General features: G+C 35.3%; 2 protein-coding genes and 1 pseudogene across 2 annotated transcripts; all 3 read right to left on the reverse strand.

The window, feature by feature from the left end:
• Window positions 1–3,332: 3,332 nt before the first annotated feature.
• Window positions 3,333–5,181, reverse strand: LOC120423943 (uncharacterized). The gene has a single exon (XM_039587928.2). It carries the CDS (start codon window positions 5,052–5,054, stop codon window positions 3,333–3,335), a length of 1,722 nt encoding a protein of 573 aa, XP_039443862.2. The 5' UTR covers window positions 5,055–5,181.
• A 6,895-nt stretch (window positions 5,182–12,076) lies between these two features.
• LOC120423951 (uncharacterized) lies at window positions 12,077–13,106 on the reverse strand (annotated as a pseudogene).
• Window positions 13,107–21,322: 8,216 nt separating this feature from the next.
• On the reverse strand, window positions 21,323–21,913 carry LOC120423954 (uncharacterized). The gene is made up of 2 exons (XM_039587938.2): window positions 21,720–21,913; window positions 21,323–21,667 (listed from the first exon to the last, which is right to left on the reverse strand). Exons 1-2 carry the CDS (start codon window positions 21,827–21,829, stop codon window positions 21,328–21,330), a joined length of 450 nt encoding a protein of 149 aa, XP_039443872.1. The 5' UTR covers window positions 21,830–21,913; the 3' UTR covers window positions 21,323–21,327.
• Window positions 21,914–22,100: the final 187 nt, after the last annotated feature.

Genomic DNA, 22,100 nt, shown 5'->3' on the forward strand with positions numbered 1-22,100 from the left:
ACTGGTAAACACAAAAACGATTTCACGGGTTAAATCCCATTTAAACTTGAAAGTCAAAGCGCCTGGTCCTGTCGCAACCATTCAAAATAATATTTGGGATTCGGGATCAATACAACTAGGGGATCAGCCCTGAAATGCCCGAAAAAATCGACCATTTTGTTACATCCTAATACCCATACATATTGCAAATTATAGTAATTTTAGTTTTTCAAAAACATACGATATTTTGTAACATTTTTAGTAATTTACAAAAAAAAAATGTAAAAATGCATTCAAAATTCTGCTTCCTTTGCTAATTTTGAAAATTTGAGTATTTTGTGAAAATTTCAGTGTTTCATAAAAAAAACTCAAATGTTGCTTCGTTTGATACCCATATCGCAAATTTTGAAAATTTAACTATTTTCGAAAAAATACGGTACATATTTTGTGAATTTTTAGTATTTAAAAAAAACTGTAATGAAGTGAAAAAGCATAAAAAATTTTGCTTCGTTTGATACCCATATCGCAATTTTTGAAAATTTTACTATTTTCGAAAAAATACGATACATATTTTGTGAATTTTTAGTATTTAAAAAAAACTGAAATAAAGTGAAAAAGCATAAATAAATGGCAAATTTTTAAAAATTTGGGTGCTTTCGAAAAATACTGTATTTTGTGAACAATTTTGAGTATTTCAAGGAGCGTTCTTTTATTACGTAACGCATAAAATGGATTTGACCCCCTCCCCCCCTCTCGTAACAACGTTCGTTGAAAATTTTGTATGAAGCGTAACCCAGCCTCCGACCCCCCCTCCGCCCAACTGCGTTACGTAATAAAAAAACGCTCCCTTATAATTTCAAACTTACTACCTTTTCAAAATAGTAGTTTATGCAACAAGTTGCAAAAAAGAAGATTTTTTTAGCACGAGTTTTACATTTATCCAACGAGATTTACCGAGTTGGATAAATACGACGAGTGCTGAAAAAAACAAGTTTTGCAACAACTTGCTTTTTTTTTTTTTGCAATTCCGTCACACATGTTTTTAGTAAATTCATCGTTCAAAACAAAAAAAATGAAAAATGTTACTTTTCGATACTAGTGTTGAAAAGTTCAACTTTTCAGTGCTGAAAAGTTCTAACGTCATGATTCGAAATCCGGACACTTAGTAGCATATCATTTTCGTTATAGCTGACAAAAAATCATGTAATTATTATGTTTTAATCACATAGGTAATAAGACTATCCGGATATTAAATAAAAAGACGTTGGTTTGGCTCCGTTCAATGTGACGGCTTAAACTCGAAAGAGACGTTTTATTATATCGTAACAAGCTCGAACCCTCAGGTAGTTCGGCTCTGACATCGGCATTCGGCTTCGGCTTTTAACCCTTGATAGAACACATCAGTAATAAGTTGGAAATGAAGAAATATCATCAGGATGTAGTATTAACAGTCAGTTTTAAGAGAATGCATGCAAAATATGTCTATTCTAACAATTTTTCATCAGAATTTGAAAATTAAAATGACTTGTTGTGCTTCAAATCCCGGACACTGATAAAAGCTGATTCGAAATCCGGACACTTTTGCTTCGAATTCCGGACACTCGTTTTTGCTTATAAATCGCATTCTTTAGGTCTCAAATAAGCTGTTAACATCAAAACATTCGATATTTTATATCAAAATTTGCTAGAATTTAAGGTAATCAAAACCATAAATTTCTGCTTTGCCTTCCCGGTGCTTCGGATGCCTATTTTTCTTCATAAAATTATTTTTTATTAGGTCTTTTTCGGTGCTGGGACCTGGTTAGGACCGAGTCGGCTTTTGTAATTACATTTTACTTAAAGCTAAGAGTAATTACAGAGGATCTTGTGTGTAGTGGGAGGGGAGCCGATTTCGGACGCCTATGAAATATTTCACGTGAAATGTTTCGTATTTTTGGTAATCTTATAATTTTACTTTATTTAATTGTTTTGACATTAACTACACCGTTCAAACAAACTTAAAATGAAATTTGATGTTAAAATTCATCAAATAACACAGTTTTGACATTCATAATGCGAACTTATTTCCAAATAATTGATAAAACAAGATGAGGTGTCCGGGTTTCGAAGCGTCCGGAAATTCGAATCATGACGTTACTTTTATTGAAAGGTATTAATTTTCCATTCTGTTATTTTTGGTAGGGATAAGTAGGCCGTTTCGTTTCTCCAGAAGGACAGGAAAAGTTGACAGTTTCACAGTGGAATTGCAAAATAGTAGTTTATGCAACAAGTTGCAAAAAGAAGATTTTTTCAGCACGAGTCGTACATTTATCCAACGAGGTTCACCGAGTTGGATAAATACGACGAGTGTTGAAAAAATCAAGTTTTGCAACGAGTTCCATACAACGTTTTTTGCAATTCCGAAAAACACCCTTTGAACAGAATTACAGGACAAATGTCCATGCATTGAGTCAATGAATCGTTTAAATCAAAAAAATGTTGAAAAGTATAACTTTTCCTAACAAGTGCTGAAAAGTTCAACTTTTCAGCATCCATTTCAGTGCTGAAAAGTAGAACTTTTCAGCATTTGTTTTGAAAAGGGTTACTATTCGATTCTTTTATTTTTGGTACAGAAAAGTAGGCTGTTTCGTCGCTCAAGAATGACAGGAAAAGTAAATAGTTTCACGACGGAATTGCAAAAAATATATTAGGGGAACACTAAGCCGTTCGACCAATTCTCATCACTTTTGCCGTTTTATGCTATTAAATCAACAATTTCAGATGTATCAACAATGAAGAGTTGCTTGCTCACTTTTATTTGAACTATTTATTACTTTGGAATAGTCAAAAACACTTTATGAAAGCTGTAATTCATGATCAAAGTGCTGATAGGCCGATAATAGAAATAGGCTGAGAAAGGGTATAGTTCCCCTATTAGTGAAAGCATTGCGAATTGAACATGATTTGGTTGAATCAAGTCGATTTTAGAAAGATTTTTAAAATGAGCTATCGTCCATTAAGATTATCGCCGATAGAATTCTCAAATAACGATAACGATAGAATAATCGTCTATTTTTCAAATGACGAGATCTCGGGAACTATTGATACTAATTTCAATGTTAAAAAATTACACTTTTGTGCAACTTTCCCTCTTTCTGACATGTGTATATGTTAACAATTAATGTTTTAAAATTTTGCTACTTTTTTGTTGGTACTCTCGTAAAAGACATAAATAATATTATCTCAGGCATTTTACTTTCGTGTTAAAAAAAAAACAATCAAAACTTTGAATATCAAAATGTGTATCAATTCACAAAACTAAAGTGCACTCAAAACTGCTTTAACAAACTCTCTGAATGTATAAGGCAATACTCTTAACGTGGTGCAATGACCTTGTAAGAAATTTCCATCAAAAAGCCAACCATTGCCAACCCATTTCCATAGATCAGTATCCAAAACAGGGAAATCAACGACTTGAACGTGAGCAATCCGGACGATTCCAGTTCCTCATGCCGGTTCAGATACTCCGTTTCCAGGGTCTCCCAATGGGCCCAGAATCCTCCCTCGGTATATCGTGTTGTGTAATCGGTCATTTTCTCCCGATTCAGACTGTTCCGAGCCACACTGAACGTTTGCTGCCGGAAGTAGATGCTCTCCTTGATGACGTAGTACTGATAGTCGGTTTGGCTTCTCATGTACGGTCTGCTAACGGTCCACCTAGCGTGACTGCACGGAACCAGGTGGGCTCGGGATGGGTCGTACATGGTTTTGACGGATTCTTCGTCAGCTTCGTGGGGAACACTCTGATCAAATAACAAAATCTGTAGCTTGGTTTTGTGTGCGGTCTTCTTCAAGATCATGTAATGATCCAGTGAAACATAAAGTGGGATGTTCTTGGTGGCAAATTGTTCAAAACTCGACAGTTCTGCTTCGTACCTCATGTTAAACATGTACTCTATCATTACGGCTAGGTAAGCTTCGCTCAGCAAAAACACAACCAGACCAACTATGAAGATGATGAATCTGTCCAACGTTCGCAGGCGATGTTCTTCAATGGCTTGTCCAAAAAACACCGCTAGAATGTAGTTGTGGGTGAAGACGGTTGGCATCACCTTACTGGCCACGATCAACAGTACACCCAGGCAAAAGAGAACAATCCACACTGCAGTGTTGTATGGTCTCAACAAATGCATAAAGTAGTTTCTAATTCGTTGCTTGGTCATCAAGATGCACTGAGTGTCGTGCTCATTTAAATACACCAAATTTCCTAAAGTAATCCAAACGGAACGCTGCAGATTGACAATGATCTTGTTTTGTTTAGTCTCATTTTCCAACATGGACGCAAAACTTTTCTCATGCACTACATTACTCCCAGCGTTATGCACTACAAAACTTGCATTTTGATGACGAGTCATATCAGTAAGGAAACGAAAATCAATTCCAGATATTTTGGATGGTCCTGTTCTGTACAAATAGGGAATGTTGTACGACATTATCACAAAATAACCTATTCCATTCACATTCCTTTGCTGGTCAAAGTTAACCCAATACCCTACTGCACCAAGATCCACAATATCCACCCTTTCGTAATATATAAGTGGAAATTTAAGTTTGAAATACCTACAACATTGAACATAAAACGCTGTTCCCAATCCGTACTGCTTCGATAGGCCTAACATATGTTGATCTTGCAAATCAAAGGTATGAATCACGATGAAAAGTCCAAAACGATTCCATCGCTGAAGTTGTCTTTCAATGTCGATGTTGCGTAGCATTCGTTCCTGATAGCTAACTGCAAGAATCGTTATCGAGCACCGTTGGTCACTCGCTCGTACACTGGACTTGAAGGGATCCGTCGAATGGACAGTTTGGTATCCAACACGGTGAGCTTCGCTCAGCACACTTTGCAAAACGTCTTCAAATTCTCTTAGGTCCGGGTAAAAGTTGATGAAACATGCAACGATCGTTTCCGTTCTTGGGTGAGACCATTCGTGCATGATCGTGGTTACCGCAGACGCTATTTTGTGATCAATCGAGTTGTGGGACAAAGCTGACGTTGCTGCCAAAATCGTGCCCAACAATAGAAGGGATCTCATTGTTGCTGCCCTTGAAAATCAAAGTGCTGACTTGTAGAGGTTCTGAAAGTATATGAAGCTCAAGCTCAACCCGCAAACATTGAAAAAGCTTTCTGTGAACAGAGCATAAAAATACCAGGTGTTGGAAATTAAGATGGTTTATCGTTAGAGATTGATACCCATTGATTCCAAAGCATTTTTATTGCAGATCGAATCATTCGCAAGCCGCACGAAAGTTTAACGAATTTATTTTCCTTGCAAAGATTATTATTTAAAAGATTGATGGGCCCTGATATTTTAATCAATAATATCTCGGTAAGACTTGGATAGATTCAATGAAAAAAATTAATTGACTCAATCAAACAATCTCAAACTCTGAAGCGATCTAGAATTTTGAAATCCAAGATGGCGACCAAAATGGCGATGATAAAATATAAAAAAAGCATTTTTAATTTAATAGGCAATCATATAAATTTAACTAAAATGGATTCGCAGAACTCGAATTTAATGTTAAAAGTAGGGAAATAAAAAAAATACGAAAAAAGATTTTTTTTTTTTCGTGATTTGATTATCCGGAGTCCCATACAATCCTTCGGATAATCGAGGTTTCGGATAATTGAGTCTGGACCGTATTTTCAAAAAAAAATGGTAAAAGATTTCTATGAGAAATTCCCGATTACTTGATAGGGTACGTTATCCATTAGTGGACCCCTTTCCTATAGTGGACCCTCTGAAGGGTTTTTAATGGAAAATTCAATAAAATCACAATTTCAAGCGTGTTGTTGTCTACAAATCTTTTATTTGGCATGTTCAGCATCATTTAGAACAATGTTGACTGACATTGAATTGTCCTTTTCACCAAAATAAGTGTTTTGAGTTCGACATCTGAAATCAGCCATGGCCACTAGCATTTTCACAACAAAACTGCATGTATATTTTATGATTGAATTAACCATCTAATCATTTTTTGACTGATTATTTAACTTCAGCAAGTCGAAGTAATGTAAGTTTAAGGATATTTACTAAAATAAAGCGAAGAAATGCAATTTTCTAGCAAAAACTATGGGGGTCCAATATAGGACAACGAAAATCATAACTTTTCCAAAAGTGGACCCCTGTTAGATAAACCTTCAAAAATTATGAAAACTGTGTATTCAAGCAAAAGTTTCTCTAAAACATACAATAAATGCTTGTTGTTATCAACCTAAACGCATATTTTTTTCAATTATGAGTATAAATATAGCTGTTTTCATGTTAAAAGTACCAATAATGCTGAAGCCGTAAGAATTTATAATTAATCAAAACTATAGTTAATTTTACTTAACTGAAGCACCATAATTGCAGTTTGAAATGATATTTTATAATAATAAATCAATAACAAAACATTTTTTTCCAATAAACATGCGTGGTTTTATCAGCAACTGTAAACAATTCTATTGTTTAGTTTCGGTCAACCATTTATGTAATTAATATGGAAAAATTTGCATCAAGATTACTTTTTTTTAAATTATTTTTATGTTTACAGTGGTTTTTGAGACGTTTTCTCTGATCTTTTTCGGAAATAATTGTGTTTAAATGTCTGTTTGGTTTTTTGTTGTTTAAAGCCAAATTTGTTAACAAAAAATATTTGTTCATGATGAAAAGTGAGCAAAATCCATCTTTTATTCATTCTATCTATCATTAGACCTACACCATGCATCAAAATATCAAATATCGTTTAAATTTGGTATAAAAATAACAGTTTGCCTATAGTGGACCCGGGTCCACAATCGGATTATGGACCCGGGTCCACTATAGGAAAAGGGGGTCCACAACAGGCAAAAAAAACTTTTTTTTTCAATTGGCTATTTTTCTGCTCAAAAACAAATAACTGATGAAACAAATAGTCAAAATTGTTCGAAAGACTTCAGTTTTCATTGTTTTGTGCAAAGGGTTATGAAAAAGTGCTTAAAATATTGAAAATTTGTGAAAAATGTGCTTCGGCTCTACTAGGGGGTCCACCAATGGTTAAAATACCCTAAGCATATTACAAAAACAACAAATTTGAGTTCTTTTTTGGAAAATACGTGGTCTTGTTCTTTTTTTTTTGTGGTCTTGTTTGAATGTTAAGTATTTTTCTTAAAAAATATGATTTAACCCTCTAACGCCCATGGTTACTCCAGAGCACCACTAACTTTTGTCTTCAAAATTGAATTTCTCTACAACCATGCATTTTTTTTTTCAATCTGGTTCAACCTGCATTAGTTTATATAGAATCTTAACTTATAACCATTAAAATTTCATCCAATTCGGTCGATCCAAATACGAGTAATAGTAAAAAACGTAAAAAATCTCGAATTTGCTCTGGGCGGGAAGGGGTTAAAAAATGTATCTGAAAATATTAGAATTTTTAAAATCTGATAACATAGCAAGTTGTGACTATTATTACAGCCTAAAATCTATCTCCCCATACTTTCAAAATTAGACAATGAGTTGCTGAGGTACAGCCTTGCAAAGACTAAAAGTTCTAGAGCAACTTTTGAAAAGTGCCCTTAGCAATTAGAAAACAAATAGCGAAACAACCGGTAACTATTAAACAAAACAACAATAAAAAGCTGTTATTTCACACTTAAGATTTTATGAAAAATTTACCTAAAGCTTGGAATTCGCTAAATAGTTTCAACTGTCAAAATGCTAATTTGCCAAAATTTACAAATTTTATAAGCCCCAAAAAAAAAGTTCCTTGGCCGAAATAAATAGACCTGCATTTTTTTGTTTGACCATTAGGGTGACCTACGCGGTACCAGGGTTGTTAAAAAAAATGGCAATTTTCATCGATTTTCGCAAAAAAAACAGTTTATTCAAAAAATCATCTCCGCGCCATTTCATCCGATTTTAGTTGTCTTAGGCGCAAAAGAAAGGTGATTAGTTTGGCCCTTTTAGGGAAACTAGTAAGAAGTTTCAAAAATGTAGCTTAACATTTGAAAATGTCAAATGAAAACATAAAATGCTCTTTTGAAGGTCTCGGGACCATAGAGCCTATGTCTGAAAATATTTTTATCAGGTTCTGAAACTGAAAATTTGACATAACATATCAAAAAATGGTGAAGTTATGTTTTAAATATTTCTAGATACGATTGATTGAAAATAAAAACTGAGTTTTTTTATGCACCACGCGCAAAAATGGGAAAATGACGAAAACGGCAAAAAATCGACTTTTTTTTTCACTTAAACTGCGATAACTTGAAAACTTCAGCGATGACCTATACATGTTAGGGTATCAAAAGTTGCGCATTTTAATTACAAAAAATTGGTACCCTAACATGTATAGGTCATCGCTAGAGTTAGTGAAATTTCACGATTTCGCGGACAGCGTGAAATTAGCGAAATTTGGCTTTTTCCGCGAAATCCCGTGAAATTTTATGTTCATTTACTTACATAAGGTTAGTGAATTTTGACGATTTCGCGGAAGGGTGAAAAATTCTTGAAATTTATCAATTTTCTAAAATCGCTTTTTTCAAATGACTTCATAAAAAATATTTCAACCATAAAGACTATTTAAGTAAATTTTATTAGTCTTCGTTTGATAAGCTTGATATAAACCATTTGAAGAATTATTAAAATGTTCAGTTTCTATAGAAACTAACTAAATTTAGTAATATTTTAATTCGCTGTAGTACAAATTTTACTGCTTTGTTATTTAAAATGTATGATTTCAAAAGAAATTAAAAGAATCAAGCTTTGTTTTATTTAAAATAAAATGAAGAGTATTTTTAATCTTTGAAATCACCTTTTTAAAACATTTCAGATTTTTTTCTAAGTCCTGTTTTATTTCAAAAACATTTGATTATTTGTGTGAATAATTCCCTTGAAAGTTAAAAAATACATTTTTTTGTTTTCTGTTCTTATTTTGAATAAAAATCTCGATTTCGTAACATTTTATAATATTTTTGCCTATGGATTGTAAATTTAGATTGCTTAGTGCCTATGGATTGTAAATTTTAGATTTAAATGTTGAAGAAAATTATTTTACTTATTTTGGATGGATCTTGCTATGATATGAAATTCAATAAAATTTAAACTGATTAAGAGGCAGTATTTGTAGATTCTGCTCGGTTTGTTCTAGAGGTCGTATCGAGGTGCTGCGATTTGGATGAAACTTTCAGGGTTTGTTTGTCTATACATGAGATGAACTCATGCCAAATATGAGCCCTCTACGACAAAGGGAAGTGGGGTAAAACGGACTTTGAAGTTTGAGGTCCAAAAAACATGAACAATCTTAAAATTGCTCGCATTTCCGTAAAACTTCATCAATTCCAACTCTCTTAGATGCATTCGAATGGTCTTTTGAAGCCCTTCAAAATGTGCTATAGACATCCAGGATTGGTTTGACTTTTTCTCATAGCTTTTGCAAATTACTGTTAAAAATGGATTTTTTTAAAACCTTAATAACTTTTCCCAACAGCCACCAACACCCATACTCCCATAGGTCAAAAGTTAGGGAATTTCATGGACTATAAGCCTACGGTATTAACTTTTTGGCCAATTGCAGTTTTTCTCATAGTTTTACGATTTTTCTAGAACAAACATTTTACAACGTTGGTTTTTGCCATGTAGGCCTCCATAGCGGCACTTTTTGGTCTCAATTTTGTCATATTCGGAATCCTCGGACAATTTCACGTAAGTTAGAAGTATTGGAGTTGTAATATTGCTTTAAAAAATAATTAAATAAAACATTTTTGAAAAAAGAAATAGATCTTATTTACCCTATGCTCAATACGTCAAATGCTGTATCAAGTAGGCGAAAACTTGTTTTACCCTTAATCCGACAAAATGCTAAATAATATTTTAATTAATTCTAAATGGCATTTTTTACAATCAAATTCAAAATTACAACACCTCAACCTAATGTAAAATTTTCTGAGGATTCCGAATATGTCAAAATTGAGACCAAAAAGTGCCGCTATGGAGGCCTACAGGGCAAAAACTAACGTTGTAAAATGTTTGTTCTAGAAAAATCGTAAAACTATGAGAAAAACTGCGATTGGCCAAAAAGTTAATACCGTAGGCTTATAGTCCATGAAATTCCCTAACTTTTGACCTATGGGAGTATGGGTGTTGGAGGCTGTTGGGAAAAGTTATTAAGGTTTTTAAAAAATCCATTTTGAACAGTAATTTGCAAAAGCTATGAGAAAAAGTCAAACCAATCCTGGATGTCTATAGCACACTTTGAAGGGCTTCAAAAGACCATTCGAATGCATCTAAGAGAGTTGGAATTGATGAAGTTTTACGGAAATGCGAGCAATTTTAAGATTTTTCATGTTTTTTGGACCTCAAACTTCAAAGCCCGTTTTACCCCACTTCCCTTTGTCGTAGAGGGCTCATATTTGGCATGAGTTCATCTCATGTATAGACAAACAAATCCTGAAAGTTTCATCCAAATCGCAGCACCTCGATACGACCTGTTCCACATCGGTGAAAAACTCGCTCTTAAACAGAAGCAGATCAGCGAAAATTTTAACCTTTTTTAGTTGAATATTAAAAAAGCAATTCAATAAATGAGAATACATTTTGTTTCAAAATATAAATTGAGCCCATCCGTAAACCAGACAGCTGTTTTTTTTTTTTGATAATTAGGAGATTTTTTTGTCACGTTCACGTCAGTTTATTGAAGAATAATGTATAATGAAGCATAAAAAGTAGTTTCTGTGATTTAAACATAAGATTTTCAGAGTTATTTTAACATTTTTCACGTTCCGCGAAATTTGCGTGAAATTCGGTGTTTTGAAATTGAGGTCCCCGTGAAATTTGCTATTTTCGAGCGTGAAAAATCACTAAGCCTAGTCATCGCTGAAGTTTTCAAGTTATCGCAGTTTAAGTGAAAAAAGTCGATTTTTGCCGTTTTCGTCATTTTCTCGTTTTTGCGCGCGGTGCGTCGAAAAACCCAGTTTTTATTACCAATAAATCGTATCCCAGAATATTGAAAACATAACTTCACCATTTTTTGATATGTTATGTAAAATTTTCAGTTTCAGAATCTGATCAAAATATTTTCAGACATAGGCTCTATGTTGCCCCTGATCGCATAAATGTCCCATATGCATTTTCATCGATTTCGAGTTATTTATGCAGTTTGGTTCAAAATTGTGTGCTCTTTTGAAAGAGCCTATAACATCCAGTACTTTGTTCTAGATATTAGGAGGAAACCCAGCTTTTTCGCGAAAATTTAACACGTAGCCTTATGTATGGGACAAACTTCAAATGCGTTTTTTTCAGCTTGCTGTTTTTGCATATGGGACATTTATGCGAACATGGGCAGTATGGTCCCTTCAAAAGAGCATTTTATGTTTCCATTTGACCTTTTCAAATGTTAGGCTGAATATTTGAAACTTTTAACTATTTTTTCTCAAAATCCTATAAAATACCATTTCGTTTGAGCTCAAGACAGCTGATATCGGTTGAAATGGTGCGGAGTTATGATTTTTTTGAAAAATGTGGTTTTTGCAAAAATCGACAAAAATTGCCATTTTTCGGACCACCCTAACACGGTGTAGGTCACCGTAATGGCCAAACGAAAAAATACGGGTCTTATTATTTCGGCCGAGGAACCCCCAGAAAAAATTGAGCCCGATCGGAGAACTTTTTTTCAAATCATGCTGTTTTCGCGGGGAATTGCTGCAGTAAAGCTTCGGATAATCGAGTCAGGACTGTAAAAAATAACTCAATTTAAATAAATTAACATAAACATATTCTCAATTCTATCATAAATAAGGCCTGAAATGGCTTCAACTTAAACAATGATGCACATAAAAATAAATTAAATGTTGTTAACGCCGATGTAAACTTTTTGTTGGGCCAGATACCCAATTTAAAAAAAATGCCCGTATTTCTCAATGGCTCCTGCGGGTTTTTGTCGCTGAAAACATATCGAAAAATTGCAAAAAGGGTAATGTATTTGGAAAATACCTCTACAATGTTTAAGGCAAATATAAATAAATACAAATCAATTTCCGTTATTCGGTTTTTTTCACCATACTAAATTTTTTTTTTTTTTGCTAACAAAAAAAAACTTTATTTCAAGTTATTATATTAGGTGTAACAATTATTATGCATAAATAACGCGCTCTGCTTTAATAACATTGAATAAATTATTCTAACTAGAAAGCGCATCACTGACTGAAGTGTCATAATCGCTTGTGACTTTTCTACATGTAGCTGGGTTTTTCAAACGGCAACAAACCTCTCTAAACAAATTTCGCTAAAACGTGACTTTGAACTGCTTGGCGCGCAGGCGTGAATCATCCCGTCACTTTCTTCGCGACTAAAATAGATCGAGGAGAGACAAACACAAGCACAAACACATACACACACACGAATACGCTTCTTCAATCTAATCAATCGGACGGATTGGCGTACCGCAGCGTTATCTCCTCGACCCGTGCGATATCGTCCCACAGTTCGACGTAGTGAATCTGCTCGATCGGATAGCGATGCTCGAGCTCAAACTGGGGCTGCTGCTGCGTGTGGTCCAAAAACGCCTTAATTTCGTCGAAGCCAAAGCGAAAGATTAGCGTAAAGTTCGGCGTGTCCCCCGAGTGCTGCCATTCCCACTCGCTCCAGTGTTCCTCGTCCCAGGTGTCGTTCCGGCTGCACTGAACCACCCCACGGCCGTCCAGGTGCATCCCAAAGTGGTACACGATCTGGGCCGGATCCGGAAAGCAAAAGTTGACGGAGAATCTATAGGAGGAAAATGCGCGCTATTGAGTTGTGAAGCAAAAGTTACGAAATAAGTTCGCCCCCAACACTTACCTCTGTGCATCGTCGCAGAGGACACCTTTGACGATTATTTCATCACCGATCGTGGGTTTCCGGGGCAATTTAAGTGCAAAAACGCACTTTTGCATCTCCAGGGTGGTGTTTGTTTCCGGCATTTTCACTATCGCGTTGCCTAGTTGGTCGAAGTGTAAGCAGAGAATACACTGGCGTTGCTCGCGCTCTCACGGCTCCTAATTGCCTGATAGTCACACTCACCGGGAAGACTAAACAAACCGACAGGGATGGGACGACTTTGTGAACCATGTTGGTTCTATTCTGCTTGTGTTCGCATAAACGGCTCATATGCATTTTCAACTCTTTTTAATTAATAATGCATTATCGAAAAAATATGAAATCTACGATTACCATCAAAATGTACCTGAACAACTCTCTACCAAAACCGGAAATGGATTTTATTTGTATTTTTTTTTTACTTGGCTCGAACTTTGTGGGGGCCTTCTCTATGACCAAAGAAGCTATTTTGTGTCATTGATTCACCCATACAAGTCTAATTACAATTTTGGCTGCTGTCCATACAAAATCGGTACGTAAATATTTTAACAGCTGTAACTTTTTAGTGAATTTTCTGATCAATTTGGAGTTTTCGGCAAAGTTGTCGGTATTGTTGAGGACTATTGAGAAAAAATAGGGACACGTAATTCTTTTTGCCGATTTTTTTATTATTATTTTTTTCACAAAAACTCAATTTCTCAAAACACGTATTTTTTATTTTTGAGATTTTTTGAAATTTTCATTCAAACATTCAATATTACGCCCTTTTCAAATGTTAGTCTTGATTCAAAAAAATCAATATATTGTTTTCGAAAAGATCTGAAAATTTCACGAATGTTTCATGTTTTAACATTGGAAATCGGTCCATTAGATGCTGAGATGTCGACATTTGATTGTTTGAGTGAGAGCATGAGCATGAGAGACCAGTGTTCCCATGAGCCTAAGCGGACGGCTAGGCTAGGCTCATTTTTCTGGTTCATGTTTGCACCAACACCTCTCAAGCGCAATCGGTTCAGGCTCATCGTGCGCCGTGAGCCGGGGTTCATTTGGTTTGAACCAGGCGAGCATCGTACGTGCTAGCCTAAAATGAACCTTCGGCTTAAACCTGCGGTTGAACCTTTGCTTGTGTTGGTTGAACCGGCAGCTCGGTTATGGTGCACCCAGCCCGACCACCACGTATCCACCGACAGACGGTAGTGTGGGCCTCGTCGGAGCTCGTCAGTTAAAAACGCAACTCAAAATTCGTATGAGAATCTTTTTTTTCGTGACGGCTTTCGCGGTACACTCCCTCCAACTGTTCTAGAATAATATTTGAACACGGCGTATCTCTAAGCAAGTTTTTCAAGAAAAAGATTTCAGAATGCTTATTTCGTCGTTTTAAACCGAAACAAGGAAAAAACTATATTAATATAAACTATCCACCATTTTCAAATGTTTGGCTAAATAGTTCGCTTGACACTAACACAATAATAAATCACAGACAGCGTACACGATTGGCACTCCCTCCAATTGTCCTAGAATAATATTTGAACATGGCGTATCTCTAAACAAGTTTTTCAAGAAAAGGATTTAAAAATGCTTATTTCGTCGTTTTAAACCGAAACAAGGAAAAAACTATATTAATATAAACTATCCACCATTTTCAAATGTTTGGCTAAATAGTTCGCTTGACACTAACACAATAATAAATCACAGACAGTCTGTCTGGCACGAGTAAATGCGTGTGAGCTCTATCGGGTAAAATGGGCTATTATAAACAATTTGAGGACTTTAATTATGTTCTTTTCTTGAAAATATTTTAATTCATTATTAAAATGATGGCAGTCCAATAGGTCTATTTCATTGTTAATAGATGTGTTAGAGATATGTGTAGAACAATTTGCATTGAAAACACTTAATTTATAATCCAATAAAAAAAACATTGCCACTTTACCCGCTCTGCCCCTGTTCGTACGGGATCAAGACGATGCCACAATACAGTTGAAAAAAAAAACGGTTGGTGGTGGTAGTGTACACAATTCTTCCTTGCTCACATTCTTGGCAAATTCTTTTTGAATTTTACGGTCATAGTGAAGATTACACATTTCACAATAACAATATGACACTGACATGAATTAAACTTACCTGTAAAATAACGTGCACAAAAATCCAACTAATAATTTAGAACACACAGAAGCACGGTCGAAAGACGGACGATTCGCAGGGGATATTTTGGCACGGACATTTCCAACAGTCGAGTTCGGTCTTTTTTCACAGTAACTAATATTTATGCAAAATGTTCACATTTGTTCATCCCGTACAAGAATGACGTAACACATAAAATTATATTTAAAATAAAAAAATATCCTGTCCTTATCATGTAAAGTTGAATTTTAATTCAATTTTACCTAATGATGCACGTACACTTTTATCACCATTATTAGCGGAGCGTAATGAAAGAACGTTCCCTAATGACCAACTTTCAACTTCTTCCCTGTCTCCCTTCATTCGTACCGAAGGAAACCTAGCTCGAGCGAGCGCGATTGCTGGAAGGTTTAAGCCGAAGGTTCATTTTTGGTTCAAGTGGTTCACACTAGCGAGGTTAGCCTGGCTTGAACCAAGGCTCATGGTTCAGGGATTCAGGCTTAAGCCTCAAAAGAGAGGTTTGAGCCGAGCCAAGTTCAGCAATGAACCTAGCCTGAGCGGTTCATTTGGGAACACTGTGAGAGACCACCCATGGTTGTCCTTCTCCGTTGCTGAACAGGACCGTAATATCCTATCAATACAACCGACCATACGCTTAAACGATCAAATGATGTTTCCCTTATCAACAGCATGCATGAATGCGCTGAAAAGATAAAACATCACGATCATCAAAACTAGAGCCGTTGCTAATAGGAAACAGTCGTTGGCCACCAACGGCGCCCGCCATGTCAGTTTGTAGATCTCGCGGGATTGGGACGGGAATGTTAGTTAGCACAGGTTGCTACAAAGGGTGGGTTCTATACAATATCCACACCCCCACGTGTGCCGGAAAACTACTTCTACTTGAGATTTTGTTAGTGGGTAAGGGTAATGGCCAGGATTCAACATAGAGGATGATGATGCGACCCAATAATCAATAAATTTTGTTTAATGGTGTGATGTATTATGCATTCTCAAGGCAAACAGTCGGAGTATGCGGATGAGACTATTCCCGGTTATTTGGTGTTGAGTTTAGCATAAATGATTAAATCTTAGACAGCCGGCTGTGGAAAGATAAAACCAAATAAAATGCGAAAACGCGAAACCGCCCGGACCGAAAAACACAGCAATCTGTGGGACAACAAAGACGGAAACGGCAACGAAAATCCTGCGTGATGACCGCGACGCGCACCGTTCAAATTCTCCAACGCAACTCGACATTTGATTGTTTGAGTGAGACTTGGAAAACTTCAATTTTCATGTTTCTTTTTCTTTGAGCAGCTGTTTCTCAGCAACCAGAGGCCCAATCTTTGATGCCTCTTAGACAATTTCAAAGCAAATTTTCTTAACCTAATAAAAATAAATAAGAATTGGTTACTCATGGTCACTATTGTTAAAAATCGAAAAACTGCAAATCTTTCGTTTAAATGAAACTTTCGGTGGCTATATCTTGAAAACGGAGCCCTTTATCCAAAAATCTGGAAAGTACTTTTCGATTGCAAATTCAATTTGACATAAAGATTGAGGTCAATTTTTGTTTGGTGTAAAATTTCGATTTTTCCAAAAATCCCTATTTTTTCAAAAACTCATAACATGGCGGCAGATTTTTTGACCATGGCTGAAAAGTTGAATGAACCCAACTTTTTGCTCTGCACTGCTTATGTTCAAAAACTTTGAAAAATAAACACTAAACAGCCTAATTGGAAGCAAGAAAATTGAAAATGATTGAAAAGGATCAGACGTTCATTATTACGCTTCAACATTAAAATTGGACCATTAGTTGCTGAGATATTTGCATAAAAAAAGTGCGAATGTTTGGATGAGACTTATTTTTTGGAAACTTCAATTTTTCAATTTTTTCATTCGCTGTATTTCAGCAACCAGAGGTCCAATCTTCTCTTAGGTAATTTTATTGGAAATTTTGTGAACTTCTCTAAAAACATATTTTCGGGTATGGTCAATCATTGACAATATTTGGCATAAATGAACAACATATGGGCTAAATCTTAAAAACTGTGCATTTCATAAAAAAAAAATAATAAAAAAAAATACTTTTCGGTTAAAAATTTGATTTTACATTAAAAATTTAAGCCCAAACATGTCTTCACTAAATATTTTATTTTTCAAAAAACACCTTTTTTCAAGTAGGTATAACTCGACGTAGTAAAGTTCAAGTTGCGGTTTTGGTCTCCTAGAACATAAAAAATAAAACATTCGGATTTTGAAAAAAAAATGAAATTTAAATTTTTTTGAAAAATATTTTTCATGTTTTTTTTAAGATTCATGTTTTAAAATGTTTGTTCATACTTCATATAAGTTCAGAAGGTGGCTTAAAAAAACCAAAATAAACCTAAAAAATAGGCGGCAACAAATTATTGATCAAAGCTTTAATTTTCATTTACAAATAAAAAATCGATTGTTATCTATTGAGGAACATAATTTACTGCAAATTTAAAGTTTATTTAGGCCGCCTGAAAAAAAAGTGAAGTTTCTTTTTAATCGAATTCGGTAGTTGAAAAATCGGTAAAGTTCTGATCTGTAAACCATCTGCAAAATGAATAAAATTTTATAGAATTTCGGTTGTACGATGAACAATAATGATCTTTATTACCGAATTTCGGTAATTTTTTACCGGATTCAGTAATTTTCGGTTTACCAAACTGTTTAGCAGTTGAAAATTCGGTAAAATCATAGTGTGTATATCCCTCGACTAAAGTCAGAGGGCAAACAATTTAAAAAGTAAAAAAAAAAATAAAAAACTGTTCAAAAATGCAACACCTGCACAGTTGTTTGCAATAAAAATCCAATATATCTAAGTATTGACAAAAACATTTTTCTACGAGAAAAAAAAATCAAAGTGTTTGCGGTGCTGTACATTGGGATTTTATAAAAACAACTAAATATAATTGATGAGAGTTCGACTGTTGTTATTATTTTGAGTTGATCGGCTACTCAGTCTGGGCAAAGTGAAACGCTGTTTATGCTGTGTCCCCTGAAGAAGGCGCCAATCAGCGCCGAAACGTCGGACACAGCATAAACAGCGTTTCACTTTGCCCAGACTGAGTAGCCAACTCAAAACAACTAAATATTTTAGATCGAGCCAAAACATGCTAAATATCAATGCAGAAAAGTGCCTTCCAGAATGTTTTCAGCTGATTAGAACTCTATTTTTATTTAGAGAATATGCTTTTTTTTTTAATCCCCCTTGTCGGATAAATTTTAAAGGGGGAGAGACGACATAAATTTTGAAAAAATATTTGCAAAGGCCAATTTACATTTTTAATCGAAAAAAGATCTTTTTACATATGAATTCATTGATATTTTGCAAATTTGTGACATTTACATCATTGTAATGATGGGGGGCATTAACCCATTAACCACTTCCAAAATTTGTGAAATCCTATTTTTACACAATTTAATTTTTTTCAATTCATGTTTTCCGCAAATTTTTTCAAACCAGCACAATTTCGTTAAAATGAGATGAATTTCATGAGAGCAATCGATTTCGTAGAGAACGTTGTATACACAAAAAATTGATTGAGATTAAACAATTTAAAAAATCCTCAAAAGTAATTATTTGATATACCATTTTCTGAACAACACTACATTCAACAGTTATATGTAAATTGTATTGATTTTAGAAAATTTGTATAGTTAACCTCAGTTAAACATGAAAAGCATTATCTGTCAGCAAATTATAATGAAAACATCAATCCACCTTTTTTCAGAATATGATGAAATTTAAAAAAGAATAAAGTTTTTTAACATTTCATATAACGTGTCAATCGGCCAGTTATGCGTAGATGAAATCTCAACGTTCACAACAGACAACAGGTGGACTGTGCTGAGCTGAGAGAGAAAGAGCGAAATATGAGGACAGACATTTTTAAGCGTCTGCCGACAAAATTCTGAGAAGTTGTATTTGGACGCTGCCGTAATAACAAACGACTATTTGCTGATAGTGCGGAACTGAGAAAGACAAATAAACGCACGCTTTATTTAGTAGCTGGGTTTTTTTTATTTACTCTCGAAATTTTTGAAAATTAGTCACTTTGAATAAATCAAGATTACCTACTTTAAAAAAAAAACCTTTTGGAAGGGACCTTTTCATAAATTAAACGAGAATGGTTAGTAGCCTGTCCCATTTTGAGGTCATGTCGAGGAATTTCAGGTGCTCACTTCTTAAATGATAGATTATGATGTTAGGAACAATGTTTTCTTAGACAAGAAAAAATAATAAAATACTTTCTCGCACCCCCTAGTCGATTTACTGAAAAAAATCACTTTTTTGAACAAATTTTCTAAAATCGCTTGGAATCAATACAAAAACTGTTTCGATCAGGTGTGTATTATCTTCAAACGATAGGGTTTTGTCCATAGATTAAGATGCACTATCAATATTGGACCAAAATTTAAGTTTTTGGACTCTCCCAGGCGGATTTGTGTCGAAAAAATCGCATTTTTTCGAAACTTTTTTCAGAAATGTTCATTTAATTTAGGGTAGCCTATTTTTCCCAGTGAAACCAATACATGCAGCTTGTAGGAAATTTCATGGCGAACATTTTTCCCTCTGAGAAAATGCAATTTTGACACTCCAGAGCCGAGATATTTGAGTTTTAGTGAGGAAAAAAGTGCCAATTTTCAAAATTTCTCAGAATTCAGAAGCAAGGCCTACTAATTACACGATGTAGCAAGCATATGTCTCAAAGGTCAGGGTATGCTTTTTTATAGTAATTTTGGCCGCTGAATCCGAATCTGAAATCAAATTTCGTGTAAACAGTGATGTTTTGGAGCTACACCCTTTTAGAATGTTATTTGCGTGTTTAAGAGGCAGTTTTTGTAAATATTGATCGGTTTGTTCTAGAGGTCGTTTCGAGGTGCTCCGATTTGGATGAAACTTTCAGCGTTTGTTTGTCTATACATGAGATGAACTCATGCCAAATATGAGCCCTCTACGACAAAGGGAAGTGGGGTAAAACGGGCATTGAAGTTTAAGGTCCAAAAAACATGAAAAATCTTAAAATTGCTCGCATTTCCGTAAAACTTCATCAATTCCAACTCTCTTAGATGCAGTCGAAAGGTCTTTTGAAGCACTTCAAAATGGGTCATAGACATCCAGGATTGGTTTAACTTTTTCTCATAGCTTTTGCAAATTACTGTTAAAATGGTTTTTTTTAAACCTCAATATCTTTTTGCAACAGCCTCCACCATCCATACTCTTTTAGTTCAAAAGTTAGGGAATTTCATGGACTATAAGCCTACGGTAATAACTTTTTGGCCAATCACAGTTTTTCGATTTTTCTATAACAAACATTTTACAACGTTAGTTATTGTCCTGTAGGCATCCATAGCGGCACTTTTTAGTCTCACTTTTGTCATATTTGAAATCCTCAGAAAATTCAAACTTCAATGCCCGTTTTGCCCCACTTCCCTTTGTCGTAGAGGGCTCATATTTGGCATGAGTTCATCTCATGTATAGACAAACAAACGCTGAAAGTTTCATCCAAATCGGAGCACCTCGATACGAACTCTAGAACAAACCGATCAATATTTACAAAAACTGCCACTTAAACACGCAAATAACATTCTAAAAGGGTGTAGCTCCAAAACATCACTGTTTACACGAAATTTGATTTCAGATTCGGATTCAGCGGCCAAAATTACTATAAAAAAGCATACCCTGACCTTTGAGACATATGCTTGCTACATCGTGTAATTAGTAGGCCTTGCTTCTGAATTCTGAGAAATTTTGAAAATCGGCACTTTTTTCCTCACTAAAACTCAAATATCTCGGCTCTGGAGTGTCGAAATTGCATTTTCTCAGAGGGAAAAATGTTCGCCATGAAATTTCCTACAAGCTTCATGTATTGGTTTCACTGGGAAAAATAGGCTACCCTAAATTAAATGAACATTTCTGAAAATAGTTTCGAAAAAATGCGATTTTTTCGACACAAATCCGCCTGGGAGAGTCCAAAAACTTAAATTTTGGTCCAATATTGATAGTGCATCTTAATCTATGGACAAAACCCTATCGTTTGAAGATAATACACACCTGATCGAAACAGTTTTTGTATTGATTCCAAGCGATTTTAGAAAATTTGTTCAAAAAAGTGATTTTTTTCAGTAAATCGACTAGGGGGTGCGAGAAAGTATTTTATTATTTTTTCTTGTCTAAGAAAACATTGTTCCTAACATCATAATCTATCATTTAAGAAGTGAGCACCTGAAATTCCTCGACATGACCTCAAAATGGGACAGGCTAATGGTTAGGCACTGCAATACTGAATTTCTCAGGTCACAAATTGTCAAACACTCACTGATGCACTTATTCAACCTCGTTGGTGTTAAACTTCAGCTTTATCTCTTCGACCCAGTTGATATCGTCCATCAGCTCAATACTGATGATCTGCTCCAGTGGCACTCTGCTTTCAAACGTTTCAAACTGCTTTTCGCCATCCACCAAAATCAAAATCTCATCCCCACTCAGACGAAAAGTAAGGTCCAATGTGGCATCTTCACAGGACCACTCCTCGGGTTCGTGTTCCTCCCACTCCGACAGGGCGTCGTCCTTGTAGCCCTGGAAAACCTCGTGATGACCCTCCTCGTGAAGACGCACCCCAAAATGGTAGGCGATTCCCGATCCGAAGCGAAAGTTAACTGAAAAGCTAATAAGACATTTACTAAATTTCACCAAATCAAAGTTTCTAGAACTCTTACCAAGTGTCCATGTGCTGTAAATTTCCCTTCAGCTCCAGTTCGTCTCCGTCGCCGAGGGTCCGCCCAATCGGGTGCATTTTGAACGAACAACTTTGCATAGAATTCGGCATTTTGCCTGTTCGACGGTCGAAACTCTTCTGGCGAGAATGGCGCGAACCGGCGCGCGTGTGTATACTAACTGTGAGTAGTAGGTCGCGGTACTGGAGCTTCAAGTAGCGCCGCACCAATTCATGGTACAATTCATTTTATTAGTTTCGCGGAAAGAGATTAAATGAGAGAGAGAGAGAGTATGTGTGGTTCATCGGGAGTTGAGTGGTAATACTCGAGTGTAAGTTTACTCTGCCTTATTCAAACATAGACATCAGAGCTTGGGAGACACAA

The sequence above is a fragment of the Culex pipiens genome, chromosome 3, assembly GCF_016801865.2.
Source record: "Culex pipiens pallens isolate TS chromosome 3, TS_CPP_V2, whole genome shotgun sequence".
NCBI lineage: Eukaryota > Metazoa > Arthropoda > Insecta > Diptera > Culicidae > Culex > Culex pipiens.